The following is a 16,131-nucleotide window of genomic DNA, read 5'->3' as shown; positions in this document are numbered from 1 at the left end:
ATTTTATACATAGATTATCTACTATATTTTAATGTATATGATTTATATGTATTTACATTCTGAGTATTTCGTCACTATCACGAAAATTATGACGTCGCGCCCGCAAACACATGACGTCACATTCAATACCTACCAACAAAAGGAAGATAACTCTGTAATATGCAAATACAGAATATTGCCGTTCGTAATAACATACATATACAGAACATACAACCGAATTGTAGCGTTATAGAATCATTAAATTATTATTTTAGATCAACACACATGAGAAGTAATGTTTAAGTTTAAGTAAACCGCAAACGTTCGGACACAGGGCCTCGTTACTAATGATGATATATATAAGATAGGTCACGTCTATTTTGTAAATAGACGTGACCTATCTTATATATATCATCATTAGTAGCGAGGCCCTGTGGTTCGGATAATCGTATTACTCATCCTCGATACTCCAGGGGTTCCGATCACTTACGATCTCTACTGGACTATCTCATAGTAAAATTGGAGGCAACAGAACAAAACAGGTAATTTAGTCATTTGGTGTACAGATAAATATTTCATACTCTTTGATATAATTTTGATAAATAGATGGCAAAAAGTCAGAAACTGCTTTTATATATTACATAATGCACATACCCAACGCTAGCGTTCATTAGACCATTGTTTTTGTATGTTTAAGAACCAGGGGCCAGGATTTCACTAGGAAATGTGTTGTGTACAGTATATCTAGAACACGGTCTGAGGTCTCGTCCTCGCCAACAGTACAACCCATCGTCTGTTTGTCGGACATACGCTGTCAAAATACCAAACCCACTATTTGTGATAATCAGTTTATCACACGTGATCAAAGTGTAGAAATCTAACATCATTTTCAGGAATCCCTCGTTTGGATCTGTCTTACTTCTTCTGTCAATATGGATTATCTTCCCGACGGTGTCGATCATGTTTCCACGGTAACGCTTCTTACCAGCGTCCTTTACCTGCTCAGAGTCAGAAGATATGAGCAAGTCGTATTCAGTTTTGTTCAAGGTATCAAAATATTGCCAGAGAATTTCAAGCGGTTTATTTTTTCTTTTTAAATCTTTTGGGATGGTCGGATTACCGCCAACACGTACATGAGCACATGCTATCTTTGGTCGAGAACGCCGTGTCCGGTATTGTTCCTTTAACGCTTGGTCGAGCAAAGGCGATGGCTTAAATAACATATCAAACATCTGTTTATATATGTCAGCATAAGTTAGCTTTGTCAGCCATGGAATTTCACTTCCAATGTTTGGTCTTTTTCTGAAAGACTCCGTGAAATCCCAGTTCATGCGAATGAAGTTGACGCCCATCGAAAAGAAGATATTGATGTCTTGGCTTCCAGTCAAAAAACTCTTTATTTTTTTGGACCTATAGTCAATAAGATTATGATATGCCGTGTTGCTTCTTTGAAATATCGATGCATTATACCTCCACTCGAAAGTAGCTGGGACGAGATAATCCTGAAGGGTGCAAGGTTTATCAAAGTTAACAAGAAATGGTTGTTTAGTAAGAACGGATATTATACATGTTGATAATATACCCGACATTCTGTCGGCCCAACCTCCACAAGCCCCAGGTCTTGTCTTACTACAGTCATACACAATATACTTGATATTGTTAGAGTTTATTACTGTTGGTATGGAGCTGTTTATCCAATTTTCTTGTTTTCTGATCTGATCAGTCAAGTAATTGTTTATCTGGTTGTCCAGTAAACGTGCACCAATGCCAAAGCTATGATGCTTTCCCTTATTTCGAACAGCGATATGTATGCCAACCATGAAGCTTATGAGGATTAACCCGATGCGCTGTAAAGATAAACAAACGTACAATCGTTACTCTTAAACCTAGATATAAGGAAGATCTAGATTCATTTTTTTCTTACCTTTTGTGGAGAGGGTGCAAAAATTATTCAATTTCTGTTTTTGTATTTTGCAATGTTTTAAGACTATTTGTACCTGAATTTTCAAAACACTAGTTTAACCATTAACATTAAATCCTTACAAAAGTTATCATCTTAGATTCGCTGAGTTAAAAATGGAATTCGAGTAAAACGTGAAAAATCAACCGCTGGTACATATTTACATTGCCACTACACATCACCTGTATGTTGCTACTAAGCCAAATGTGTGTTATTTCCCAATGTTATCATTGTCAGTTAGGCTCTGGCGTACTAATACCATAATCAAAACTGAAGAGGTTACGAAAACACTGGGTTTAAGTCAGTGGGAATATTTACTGAAATAAAAATGTTAAAATATTCTTTAAATTGATCATTATGAAAATATGTTCTAACTGAAATATTTCGAATGGATTGAATTGTTGTATTTATCTTTGTATTTTTGGTTTATCGATAGGACTATTTCATCTATTGCTATTGTTTAGTCGGTTGCCCATGACAACATACTGGAAGCCAGTGACACCTTGTATTTTCCGCCAAATAGGCTGATTCATTCAATGATATTTTTCTCTTTGTATAAGTTTTTTATGCTTTATTTTTTATCTATTTTATTTTTAAACGATAATGACAACTTTAAATGTAAATATAAGAATTGGTTGTCATATTTTGACATGCATTGGTATGTAACCTACATTGGGTGTTTAAGCATATCTATCATACATATCAAGCTAACGCGCACCACTGGATATGCTAGAACACCCAATGTAGGTTACACACCAATACATGTCAAAAATATGACAACCGATGCTTAAATGTCTCTTATTTGATAAACATTTTAAATTCTACCTACCATGCACACACCATAAGTATATACAGTAAGTCATTACAAGAGGCAGGTCATCCTCGATACTCCAAGTGTTACAATTACTTACAAACGTTATATCCACCCCTGGACTATATTATATTAAAGCTTTAGGTAACAAAACAGAACAGTTAATTAAGTCCTTTGATTTATATCAAAAGAGCGGTATAACGGTACAATGTGGTTGATTATGTGGCCATGAAGTCTCTCTGTAGTCTTCAAAGAAAATCTTTGTAGGCCTGTGGTTCAGATTTTTTCTCCTGATCTGCCTTCGGTTGTGCAATAACACAGCCAGTGGTGGATGTGACATCCATCAGTGATAATAACCCCTGGAGTATGGAGGATGGATGAAGGTATTTTCTAGTTATTGATGCTTAGCTGTCGCATAACGAGTAACATAATTCTGCTAACTAGTATACCTGAGGTACACGATGATGAAAATTATGGAACACCGAATAACTCAATACATATTTTTAAATCTCCCTGTTGTTTATCTCATTTTCCCATCGCGGCCCATGTTGTATGTGACATGATAGAAAAGATAACAGTTTGACTACAACCTCGGTTGTTATTGCTGTATATGATATGGCATCCTCGATACTCCAGGGGTTACGATCACTTACGATATCTACACCCCTGGACTATATCATAGTAAAATTCAAGGCAGCTCAGCGGAAAACATTTGACAAATCACAAACAAGCAAACATTTCCTTTGGAGTTTACAGAGAGAGCGAAGCCCACTTCAAAGCCACACAGTCAACCACAGTGTTCTTTTGATGTACATCAAAGGACTGAATTACCTGTTCAGGTTTGCTGCCTATGAAATAGTCCAGGGGTGTAGCGATCGTAAGTGATCGGAACCCCTGGAGTATCGAGGATGCTGCTGTATACGGTGAAATATCATACTTACATGTTTATGTTTACAGTAATACATTGTTAGTTACAGGCGCCGGGACGATATTACATGCTCTTCTATGTTGTCTGTTTATCCTGCAATGAGATTTAATACATTTAATGGATGATGACGCATCAAATAGGAAAATAATTGACATTTTACAAAATTAGGTCACTTTTACCTAGGTTTTGACATAAAGTTATATTTTCTGATTTTATATATACAAAGTGTATATATATATTACATATCAATGCATAATCATTCATAAAAAAATCATTCAAAATTATCATTTTGTTCAACAAAACTGGACCAAACAGAAAATTGACCATTTTGTCTAACCCCCATAACTCACAATTGACTCCGACCTGACCTTATATATGACATATCATATCATGATGTTCTAATCTCCTGGCATCTGTAAACAAAAAATCATGCCTTCCGGTCATGGCTACCAGAGAGCCCCAATTGACACTCCTTCTTTGTTTGATGGGTTACATTTTTACTGAATCCGAAGTGTTTCAGATAAAAAGATGACAAAATAGACAAATGGAAATACAACATAAACAAATTAAGCATCTGTAAATTCTTTTTGGCAGAAAATTAAACTGTTATCTCACGGATTTCCATCTGAATATAAATGAAAACTACCAAGCTCCGTCTTCATTTTCTGCATTATTTAAAATAGGAAAGTATTATATACGTTTTTGGGAGTTTTGGGTCAAAATGGTTTTGGAGAAAATCTGGAACACAGGTTTAGTAGTGACAATCCTATTTATTATTTATTATCATTTTGACATGTTTTCCGTTATTTGACTTCACAACAGGCATTGATTGGCAATTTTATTGCCTTATAAATAGGTCGATTTATGATTTTCTTTTTTTCTTTTATTGTAATGCAAAAGCATGAAATTGCCTAATGCCTAATTACTGTGTTATTCAAATTAAATCATTAGCATTTTTTCAATATGTTTTGGTTTTATGAAGTCAAAGACAAAAACGAATGGACATTCTTTTCCATAGGTGGTTCTTCTGTCCTTAAGTTTATTTTTCAATTTTACATTATCCAAAGTTATGTAATTATTTTTTCTTTGTTTTTATACTAAATCTGGCTTTCTCATTGGCCAATTTATTTTCATACCACTACAAAAAATAAGAGAATGGTGCGAAATCCCGACGTTATCGTGACGTCATAATAGAGACATTGACGTTGCGTATTAATTCGGAAAAAATAATTCCTTAAAAAATCACTTGAATGGTACATATGGTTTTATTTTATGAAATAGATTATAAAATTAATCATAAGCTTTGATGTCACTATTTTTTTTTAATTTGGTCACGGATTCACACAGTTTGCAAACATTTTTTTCCTACCCCGGTGAAAAATGTACCGTATTTTTCACACTGACGAATCAAGAAGAGTTTTTCATATGTTAATCACTACCAAAAGTTTCCAATATCTTGAGAATAACAATACTTACAATACATAGTCTTTAATTTTACACAGACAATAAAAGCTCAAAAAGAAATTTGGCAGTAATGCCAAAAATCATATTTACGTTTATGGTACTTTGAAATGAGAAATTATGATCAAGCTATGAAGTCAATTTGTGTTCTACACTTTCATTTCACATTTGTCCAGTTTTATTTGTAATTGTTAAGGGACTTTTGCAGGTATGTTTTATCAAACGTACATAAAGTATGAAAACAAGAACCTTTACGTGGCACAATGTATGTATTGTAAGTTGTAACCACTGTTTATAAGGCATCATGCTTTATTGTAGGAATGATCTATAAAAGTTATATGTTCAATAACTGAACTAAAATTTTGACCAGCTATTTTTCGTCAGTAATCTATTGAAAATCATAAGTTTTTATTAATGAAGTCCCACAACTTAATTAATCAAAACTTGCGGCTTTCAATAGATTACTGATGAAAAATTAACCGGTCAAAATATTCGTTCAGTTAATGAATATATAACTTTAATTGTTACTTACTCTGTATATAAATGTAAATAAAGTAATTTCGACTATACTGACTGGTGCGGAACGTTTGCATGCGCTTTATTGTTGACATTGTAATTACGGAGGGTTTCGAGATCCCAAAACGACGTGAGTAAAATACAATTTACCATTGATTAGTTCGACCATCCGGTGATCATAACGTCATCATTTGACGTGAGTTTCGTGGCGTCATACTCACCGGAAGGTGGGACTAATCGATGGTCTAATCCAGGTCGTTTTGGCACCTTGAAACCTTTGTTATACCGATGTTCTTTCTCACCAGAAGCTCAGAGATAAGTTTAAGATTGCGATTCAGGTAACAAAACAGTTAACGTTGTTTCATTCCTTTTCAGTCAACAGTCAAAACTTTTTCCCCTCGGTGTTGGGACCAACCCTATAAACTGTTTCCCTCGGCCCCCGGCCTCGGGAAACAGTTCAGCAGGTTGGTCCCAACACCTCGGAACGGCATTAAACAACTGTAAATTATTTATTAAACTATTGATTGATAGGCTTTCTGTTTTATTCTGTCAGTGAAATATCACAGCTGGGATCAATACTCGTTAACCTCAGTTTCTAAAATCTACGCTCCGTTAAATTAGGCCGCGTCCTAGCTAAAGGTAAAGGCTGATTAATTAATCGACAATGAGTTGGGATGGGATCGGTGTCATGACAACAAAGAGTAAGATTGATATTATATATGGTTAAACCATTGAAGGGACTACCAATTTACTTGTATATCTATACATAGCTAAAAACGCTTTTCATTATGTCAAAATATATTTTAAATGGTTTTCAGACACGATCTTTTCCAGTTATATATTGATTAAAATATGCATATGTGCATCATTTTTTGTTTTGTTTGTTACATTTCTTTGTTCCTATGCATCTTTCGTACCATCTATCGATGGAAATTCCCTCTATAAATCGCCCTAGATCACCCCGCTAATTAAACTGTAATTGTGCATGAATTATGAAAGTGCAGTATATTTCCCAGAAAATCCTATTTTTGTCTTACAAAAGTAGTCAGTCTTTCGGTAAATTACCGCTTATGCCTGTTTCAAAAAAGCATTTAAATAACTGTATTATGAAACGATCGTATAGCATATACATTTCATCATTTGTAAACTCGGAAAAAATTGATCATTACAAAGTATCCATCTAGAAAAACACACATGTAGATTTTTGTAAAACTTAAAAGCAATATTCATTCACGTCCGCATGTCCACTCCCATTGTCATTGGGGGAAAAGACCGCACAGATTCAAACTTACCAAAATCTGTGTATGCCCCTTGGTATGGAATTGGAATTAAGCACAACTCCTTCTGTTTAGTTTCCTCTAAGTCAATATTTGGAATTCCCATAAGCTTTCTAATTAATATTTATATGCTTTATCGATTCCGTGGCATTTTTCGCACTGAATCAATATGAATGTTTTGTTCTTCTTCACATTACAGCACACTCTGTGAGATCAAAGACTTGCATATTTAATGTCTCTATTGTGTATTTTACTGTCTCTTGATATGTCTGTCGTAAATCATCATTGTTTATAAGAGTTTCATAAATAGAGGTTAGGCCTATGATATAACTGATATAATCGAGTTATTTGTATAACTTAAAGTAGACAGCGACATTCGTTTATTCACGGGCAGTTTTATGATTATAGCTCCAATAAAATAATCTGACAGCATGTCTTGGTAATATATTCAATTTAATTTTTATTTTTGTTTCGAAATAGTAGTGGGCCTTTAAACGCGCCCAATGAATATACATAAATCAACTGTATGTTAATGTACAGGTCCTCGCATTTCCGTACTCACTTTAATACTTCCTTTATACGAGGTAGTTTACAATAACGCCAAAGCCGGAAAAGTCACTTACGTGACATTTTGAAAGTAATCAGATACACATACATGTTGATACTACAAAATAACAATAGCTGTTCACACATAAACAATTTAGATTATTATACACGTATATTACATTATGCACATAATCAATGCTAGCGTGTATTAGACCACTGTTTTGTATTGATTTGCGCTGATCATAGAATAGATATCTAAGAAGCAGGGGCCAGGATTTCACCAGGGAACGTATTGTGTACAGTATATCTAGAACACGGTCTGAGGTCTCGTCCTCGCCAACAGTACAGCCCATCGTCTCTTTGTCGGACATATGCTGCCAAAATACTAAACCCACTTGATGTAATAATTAGTTTATAACACGTGATCAAAGTGTAGAAATCTAACATCTGTTTCAGGAAACCCTCGTTTGGATCTGTCTTACTTTGTTTGTCAATATGGGTTATCTTCCCGACGGTGTCTATCATGTTTCCATGGTAACGCTTCTTTCCAGCGTCCTTTACCTGCTCAGAGTCAGAAGCGATGAACAAGTCGTATTCAGTTTTGTTTAAGGTATCAAAATATTGCCAGAGAATTTCCAGAGGTTTATTTTCTCTTTTAAAATCTCCTGGGATGGTCGGATTACCGCCAACACGTACATGGGCACATGCTAACTTTGGTCGAGATCGTTGTGTCCGGTATTGTTACTTTAACGCCTGGTCGAGCAAAGGTGATGGCTTAAATAACATTTCAAACATTTGTTTATATATGTCAGCATAAGTTAGCTTTGTCAGCCATGGAATTTCACTTCCAATGTATGGTCTTTTTCTGAAAAACTCCGTAAAATTCCAGTTCATACGAATGAAGTTGACGTCCTTCGAAAAGTAGGTATTAATATCTTTGCTTCCAGTCAAAAAAACTCTTTATTTTATTGGAGCTATAGTCAATAAGATTATGATATGCCGTGTTTCTTCTTTGAAATATCGATGCATTTTACCGCCAATCGAAAGTAGCTGGGACGAGATAATCCTAAAGGATGCAAGGTTTATCAAAGTTAACAAGAAATGGTTGTTTAGTAAGAACGGCTATTATAAATGTTGATAATATACCCGATATTCTGTCGCTCCAACCTCCACAAGTCCCTGGTCTTGCTTTACTACAGTCATACACGACTATATACTTGATATCGGTAATGTTTATAACGGTTGGTATGGTGCTATTCATCCAATTTTCTTGTTTTCTTATCTGATCAGTCAAGTCGTTATTTATCTGGTTGTCCAGTAAACTTGCACCAATGCCAAAGGTATCATGCTTTCCAGTATTTCGAACAGCGATATATGTGCCAACCATGAAGATTATGAGGACTAACCCGATGCGCTGTAAAAAATAAACAAGTTTACTTACAAGGGAGATCCATGATCCATGTTTTATTCTTACCTTTTGTGGAGGGGGGGGGGGGGGTTGCAAAAATAATTCAATTTCTCTTTTTGTATTTTCCAATGTTTTAAGACTATTTGTACCTGCATTTTCAAGCCTGACGATATCAATAACACTATTTACCATTAAAGGCCGGACACGACCTACTTAAAAACCCGGGTGGTTGGCAATTAAGCCGATAAGGGAGTAGGCGGGACTATACAGATACTTAAATCCTTACAAAAGTTATCATCTTAGATTCGCTGATTTAAAAAATTGGAATTCGAGTAAAACTTGAAAAATTCATCGCTGGTATATATTTACATTGCCACTGCACAGTACCGATATGTTGCTACTAAGCTCAATGTGTGTTATTTTCCAATATTAACGTTGTCATTTATGCTCTGGCGTACTAATACCATAATAAGAGTTTAAGTCAGTGGGAGAATTTACTGAAAAATGTTAAAATATTCTTTAAATTGATCATTATGATTTTTTTATAATTAAAATATTAAAAATAGATTGAAGTGTATTATTTATTTTTGTATATCTGGTTTATCGATAAGACTATTTCATCTACTGCTATTGTTTAATCGGTTGTCCATGACAATATACCGGAATCCAGTGGCACCTAGTATTTCCCGCCAAATCATAGGCTGATTCATCGACTGTAATGTTACCACATATTGTTTAGGAGTTATCTCCCTTGCGCTACTCGCGCTTTGAAAGCCAAGTGCGTGAATTACTCTTGTAATACTCTTGTTAAAAACACGCATGGCCGCGTTCCAAGAAGACACAGTAGAAAATGTCAAATTCCAAGGTGTTTTACCCCCTCCTCCTCCACCTTCTACTGGGGTTTGTCTGTACAGTGATTTTGATTTGAATAAAGGCTCAATGACAGCACAGTAAAACACCATGATATATACGACATCTACATATACGACACTGACTACAGTTCTACACTGCTATCCAAAGGCATGGATAATCCAGTCAGAAAGGAAAGAAGAAGGAGCAAGGGCAAAATTATAGTTTACTGCTTTGGAAGTTCAATTGAAGAAAGAAAAAATGGAACTGGAAGCTCGTCTTTCAATGTTAGCTGCAAAAAGAGATGCAGAGGTAGCCAAAAGAGAACTTGGGGCAATGTATGATATGTGCAATTACAAAGAGATCTGTCAAAAGGAAAATCTGGATCAAGATAAATTGTTCAAGAGCGGGTTAATTCATATGTTGATAAGCAAAACTTAATCCATCAGGAGGCAGGCAAAGATGTTCAGTACAGATCAAAGGTAGAAGAAACTACAACTAAGGAATGCTTGAACTTCAATGACCCCAACAGCGGTCAACCAACAAACTTTACTGAAACAAACCATGGTCAACACATAAACTTTACTGAAACAAATAAAGGTCAACATAAATATTTTGCGGAAACAGAGCAAATTCCAAAACTGCCTGCAAGAATCAACGTATCAAGTCAACCTATTGGGACACAGGGCATAATCGATTCAGGAAACAATCCTACTCAAATGATGGATTTGTGTGCACAATTTGCGAAATTCATGGTTAAGAAGGACCTACTTCTGTCCAGGCTTACAGCCTTTAATGATTCACCTGAGTTATTTGCCTCATGGAAAGCCACATTTCAGAATATAGCTTCAGAGATAGAAGTATCTGCTACTGAGGAAATTGATCTTCTGATCAAGTGGTTAGGACCTGAATCATCAAGACAAGCTCAAGCACTCCGCGCAGCCAAGGCAGGCGACCCAAGGTCTTGTCTGAAGATGATCTGGGATAGGCTTAACGAGCGTTTCGGCAGTCCAGAAATGGTACGTGCAGCCATTGATAAAAGATTGGTCAACTTCCAGAGGATTGGTAAAGACCTTCATAAACTTTACGATCTAGCTGATTTGGTAACAGAGATCAATGCCTTGAAGGATGATCCGATGTACTCCATACTTCTGGCCTACTATGACAGTCCATCTGGGGTCAAGCCTATTGTAAACAAGCTACCTATCTTTCTCAGAGAAAAATGGACCACAGAAGCAACAAGATACAAGAAAAAGTGGGAGGTTTTGTATCCACCCTTTTCCTACTTTGCAGTGTTTATCAGGGACCTAGCTGTTGTAAGAAATGATCCTAGTTTCACATATGATAACTCTACTACAGATACCAAGAAGGATGAAGGCACATCTGGGAATGCGAGGACAAAAACTGCTCGTCCAAATATCAGAGTACGGAAATCAGAAACCAAGGAAACCTCAGCTAGTCAAACACTCTGTCCTATTCACAATACAAAACATTCTTTGAACCAATGCAGGACATTCAGAAATCAACCTATAGGTGAACGGAAGGACTTTTTGTTTAAAAAGGCTTGTGTTTCCGCTGCTGTGGAATGGAGAAACATCTAGCAAGAGACTGCACTGCATCAGTGCGCTGTGAGCTTTGTAACGTCACAGACCATCCTTCAGCTCTTCATGTTTCATCTCAAGATGATAGTACCAAGTCAAAGCAACCTCCAAGAAAGAAAGCTTGGGTCTCGAAAAGTCATGGAGGGGAGAGCAGTGGAAAGGAAACTACTCCTACTGACATCAAGACCTCCTGTACTCAAGTTTGTGGAAATCCTGCCGTCACTAGCAAAATCTTGTGGAAAAATTGTGATGGCGAAGTTATATCCGAAAGGAAAACATCAGCAAGACTTAACTGTCTACGTCATGATTGATGATCAAAGCAATCGCATATTAGGACGCTCATGTATATTTGATCACTTTGAGGAGGACAGACCTGCCTTGGAGTATTCCATGTCGTCGTGTGCAGGGACCCGCATGGATATTGGACGCCGATTGTCAAATTACATGATAGAGTCTATGGATGGAAGCTTTAAAACTAGATTACCAAAGGTCATCGAGTGCAACAGAATCCCAGACGTTCGGGAAGAGATACCGACTCCAGAGGTTACAAAACATTACAAACACCTAAACAATCTCACAAATTTGATTCAACCTGTAAGGGATGAGGTTAAGATATCACTTCTTATTGGACGTGATCTTCCAGAAGTCCACCATATCATGGACCAACGTACAGGCAAAGCTGGCTCACCTTTTGCCCAGAAACTACGACTTGGATGGATTGTTGTTGGGAAACTTGTTTGGGTGCCATTCACAAAACTGAAAATGTAAATGTGAACAAGCTTAACACACTAGCCAATGGGAGGCCTACCTGCTTACACCCTTGTCATAACAAGATGGAAGTTAACAATGAGAGTCCTATCTTTATAAAGTCACCAGACGAAAACAAACCAGGATTGTCTGTAAGGGATAGGAAATTTCTTCAAATCATGGAGACAGAGTTCATGAAAAACGAGGAGGGTAGTTGGACGGCACCACTGCCATTTATAGAACCTAGGGAAAGACTTCCAAACAATCGCGAGGCAGCGCTGAAGCGGGCAAGGTCTCTGGAGATAAGCATGAAAAGAGACGGTAAGAAAAAGGAGGACATGTTCACATTGATGGGAGGTATTATCGAGAAAGGTCATGCCGAAGTAGTCCCAAGTACTCCAGAAGAACAGGAAAAGTGGTATCTCCCTCTATTTGGTATTTATCACCCTCGTAAACCAGACAAGATTAGAGGCGTTTTCGACTCGTCAGCCAAATTTAAAGGTGTTTCGCTGAACGACTCTCTTTTAACCGGTCCTAACATGACAAACAACCTTGTTGGAGTTTTGTTGCGGTTTAGGAAAGGATCTGTCGCAGTAGCTGCCGACGTAGAATATATGTTTTATTGCTTTGTGGTGAGACCAGAACATTGAGAATTTCTTAGGTTCTTTTGGTACAAGGACAATGACTTTGAGAAACAGTTGATAGAATACAGGATGACCCGTCATGTTTTCGGAAATGGATCGACACCAGCCATAGCCACTTACGGACTTCGGAAAGTAGTAGAAGAGGCAGATGAGGATGTTCAAGAGTTCATACATAGGAACTTTTATGTGGACGATGGATTGGTGTCTCTTAATGATACTGAAAAGGCTATAAGTCTGATGAAAAGGACAAAGGCATGTCTACAGGAAAATGGAAAACTCAAACTTCACAAAATTATTTCTAATGAACCAGCAGTTCTGCGGGCTTTTTTGATCGTTCAGAATTAGCGAAGGAGGTTAAGGACTTGGATCTTTGCAAGGATGATTTACCTACACAAACTAGTTTGGGCCTGTTTTGGGATGTGAATACCGATTCCTTCACTTTTCGAGTGTCATCGGAGGTCAAACCTTACACCAAACGAGGTGTACTTTCAACCATAAACAGTCTCTTTGACCCAGTTGGATTTGTCGCTCCGGTGTTAATCAAGGGCAGACTTATTCTGAGATCTTGTATGTCATTCCCCTGTGACTGGGATGATCCACTTCCAAAAGAGTTAGAATCGATATGGAGAGAATGGACAGAGTCTTTACAATCCTTGAGGTTACTCAACATCCCGAGAAGGTATGATCAAGTAAAGGAGAAAGCATGTGTTTCCACAGAGTTACACACATTTTGTGATGCATCAAAGGAAGCTATTGGCGCCGTCACTTATCTGCGGACTGTTGGGAGTGACGGTTCTGAAAAACTTAGTTTTGTACTACGAAAGGCTAAAATGGCACCCCACAAAGGTCATACTATTCCACGTTTGGAGCTGTGTGCCGCAGTTCTAGGCACAGAGGTAGCACAAGCTACAAAGGAGCAATTAGACATTAACTTTGACGTAGAGAAGTATTACACAGTCAGACAGTCGCATTGTGCTCGGATATATCTGCAATGAAGAAAGACGATTCCATGTCTATGTTTCAAACAGAGTGGATAGGATCAGATGTGTGTCTCATCCGGACCAATGGAACCATGTTGGAACAGATAGTAATCCTGCTGACTTGGCGACAAGTACCGTACCAGCAAACGAACTAAAACACTCCATTTGGATCAGTGGGCCTACACAGTTTGACTTCCATCCGTACCATCAATCTTTTCCTCTCATCGAGTCCGAAACCGACAAGGAACTGTACACAGAAGTTGTAACTTCGAAAACGCATGTCACGACTGCTTCAACTCTAAAAGTTGACATATTCAAAAGAATTTCTAATTGGCCAGAGCTTGTGATTTCGATTGTCTCATTCAAGGTAGCGTTAAGACGTCGTTGCGGACATCAGACAGCTGATTCTACCGTAAATGACCTTGACATTGTGAAGGAAGCAGAAAGGATAATAATAAGGAGCGTTCAGCAGGAAGCCTATGGAAAAGAAATTCGTTGTCTTCAACAAGAACAGAAACTCCACGCCGACAGCTCTATTTTGTCGCTCTGTCCAGTACTTGATACAGAAGGCATATTGAGGTTAGAGGGTAGACTGAATAGGACAAAATGTTTCTCGATGAGTTCAAACCCAATCATAATTCCAAAGAATCAACATATTGCAGTTCTTCTCATTCGACATTTCCACGAGAACGTCCACCACCAAGGACGACACATCACAGAGGGTGCTGTGAGGGAAGGAGGATTCTGGATTGTCGGTGGAAAAAGACTGATATCTTCACTTATACATAACTGCTTCAAATGTAAAAGGCTACGTGGAAAGACTGTCCTACAGAAAATGGCCGACTTACCTGCGGTTTAAACCATGATGGCACCTCCATTCAGTTACGTCGGAATTGACACCTTTGGCCCGTGGACCGTTGTATCTCGTCGTACTCGTGGAGGTCTTGCCACGTCGAAACGCTGGGCCATACTGTTTACCTGTTTAGTCGTGAGGGCAATTCACATAGAGGCTGTTGAAGAACTCTCGGCAAGCTCATTTATTAATGCACTCAGAAGATTCATTGCATTGAGAGGCCCTGTGCAACACTTCAGAAGTGATTAGAGGAACAAATTTTATAGGGGCAGCACGCGAACTAGGGATACAGGAAATCTTTGCGGAAAACAGAGAAGTTCAGGATTTCCTCCTCCAAAACTAGATTAAGTGGATCTTCAATACACCTCATTCTTCGCATCATGGCGATGTCTGGGAGCGCCTCATAGGTGTCTCGCGGCGAGCTTTAGACTCCATGCTTCTTGAAGTAATCAATAAAAACCTTTCGCATGAAGTGCTAGTAACATTCCTAGCAGGGGTTTGTACAGTGGTCAATTCTCGCCCACTTGTTGCATAGTCAAGGTGTTGAACTAATTTCTACTGTCGACGATACATGTTCTTAGTGTCGACTCTTAGGCATCTCTACAGATCCAGAAGCACCTAAAGTGCTTACTCCTAATCTACTTCTTACCCAGAAACCTACAAGTACAGATGATATGGATCTTTCAGTCGACACTAAGAACATGTATCGTCGACAGTGGAAATTAGTTCAACACCTTGAAGATGCAGTTTGGTCTCGCTGGAAGAAAGAATACTTGCATACACTTCAAGTACGACGAAAGTGGCAGTCAGATGTTCCTAATATCAAGGAAAACGACATCGTGCTGATGAAGGATGACCAGGTCTGTCGCAACGAGTGGCCAGTAGCATTTGTGGATCGTGTGTTTCCTAGTGAGGACGGCAGAGTTCGATCCGTAGAAATCGCGATTACAAAGGACGGAAAATGAGTGAACTATGTGCGCCCTGTGACGCGCTTAGTCGTTCTTTCAAGTGACTAACTGTTAATTTTGTTGGTGATCTCAGGCGATCAAAATTTTCATTGAGACTTTGATACATAAGTTTGAGTGATAGTCTAATATGTATAACATAAGTGACATTTGTAGTATCAATATTGAAGTAGCATATAGTCTTGCGTAGTATATTGATATTGTAGTAGCATATAGTCATGCGTAGTATATTGATATTATAGTGGCATAGTCATGCCAGGAGGGGAGTGTAATGTTACCACATATTGTTTAGGAGTTATCTCCCTTGCGCTACTCGCGCTTTGAAAGCCAAGTGCATGAATTACTCTTGTAATACTCTTGTTAAAAACACGCATGGCCGCGTTCCAAGAAGACACAGTAGAAAATGTCAAATTCCAAGGTGTTTTACCCCCTCCTCCTCCACCTTCTACTGGGGTTTGTCTGTACAGTGATTTTGATTTGAATAAAGGCTCAATGACAGCACATCGACTGATATTTTTCTCTTTGTATAAGTTTTTTATGCTTTATTTTTTATCTATTTTTAAATGATAATTATGACAACTTTAAATGTAAATATAGCATTGGTTG

General features: G+C 37.7%; 2 protein-coding genes and 1 pseudogene across 2 annotated transcripts; 1 reads left to right on the top strand and 2 right to left on the bottom strand.

The window, feature by feature from the left end:
* Positions 1 to 421: 421 nt before the first annotated feature.
* On the bottom strand, positions 422 to 7,121 carry LOC138335785 (uncharacterized). Its single transcript, XM_069284950.1, has 3 exons — positions 6,948 to 7,121; positions 3,692 to 3,771; positions 422 to 1,826 (listed from the first exon to the last, which is right to left on the bottom strand). Exons 2-3 carry the CDS (start codon positions 3,713 to 3,715, stop codon positions 672 to 674), a joined length of 1,179 nt encoding a protein of 392 aa, XP_069141051.1. The 5' UTR covers positions 3,716 to 3,771; positions 6,948 to 7,121; the 3' UTR covers positions 422 to 671.
* Positions 7,122 to 7,733: 612 nt separating this feature from the next.
* On the bottom strand, positions 7,734 to 8,921 carry LOC138334532 (uncharacterized; annotated as a pseudogene).
* A 3,875-nt stretch (positions 8,922 to 12,796) lies between these two features.
* LOC138334531 (uncharacterized) lies at positions 12,797 to 14,566 on the top strand. Its single transcript, XM_069283187.1, has 3 exons — positions 12,797 to 12,959; positions 13,067 to 13,673; positions 13,756 to 14,566. The coding sequence occupies exons 1-3, from the start codon at positions 12,797 to 12,799 to the stop codon at positions 14,564 to 14,566; spliced, it is 1,581 nt and encodes a 526-aa protein (XP_069139288.1).
* The last annotated feature ends 1,565 nt before the right edge of the window (positions 14,567 to 16,131 follow it).

This window comes from Argopecten irradians, chromosome 11 (genome assembly GCF_041381155.1).
Source record: "Argopecten irradians isolate NY chromosome 11, Ai_NY, whole genome shotgun sequence".
NCBI lineage: Eukaryota > Metazoa > Mollusca > Bivalvia > Pectinida > Pectinidae > Argopecten > Argopecten irradians.
This window is presented reverse-complemented; position numbering and strand designations above follow the sequence as displayed.

What these genes read in the sequence shown, in the direction of transcription:
- LOC138335785 (XM_069284950.1), bottom strand. Translation starts at nt 3,715, where the DNA reads ATGTATTACTGTAAACATAAACAT. An exon ending in ATTACTGTAAACATAAACAT is followed by an intron (nt 1,827 to 3,691) that starts GTAAGTATGATA and finishes TTATCTTTACAG; the next exon opens with CGCATCGGGTTAATCCTCAT.
- LOC138334531 (XM_069283187.1), top strand. Translation starts at nt 12,797, where the DNA reads ATGACCCGTCATGTTTTCGGAAATGGATCGACACCAGCCATAGCCACT. An exon ending in TGATACTGAAAAGGCTATAA is followed by an intron (nt 12,960 to 13,066) that starts GTCTGATGAAAA and finishes TTGATCGTTCAG; the next exon opens with AATTAGCGAAGGAGGTTAAG. An exon ending in ATTAACTTTGACGTAGAGAA is followed by an intron (nt 13,674 to 13,755) that starts GTATTACACAGT and finishes TGTTTCAAACAG; the next exon opens with AGTGGATAGGATCAGATGTG.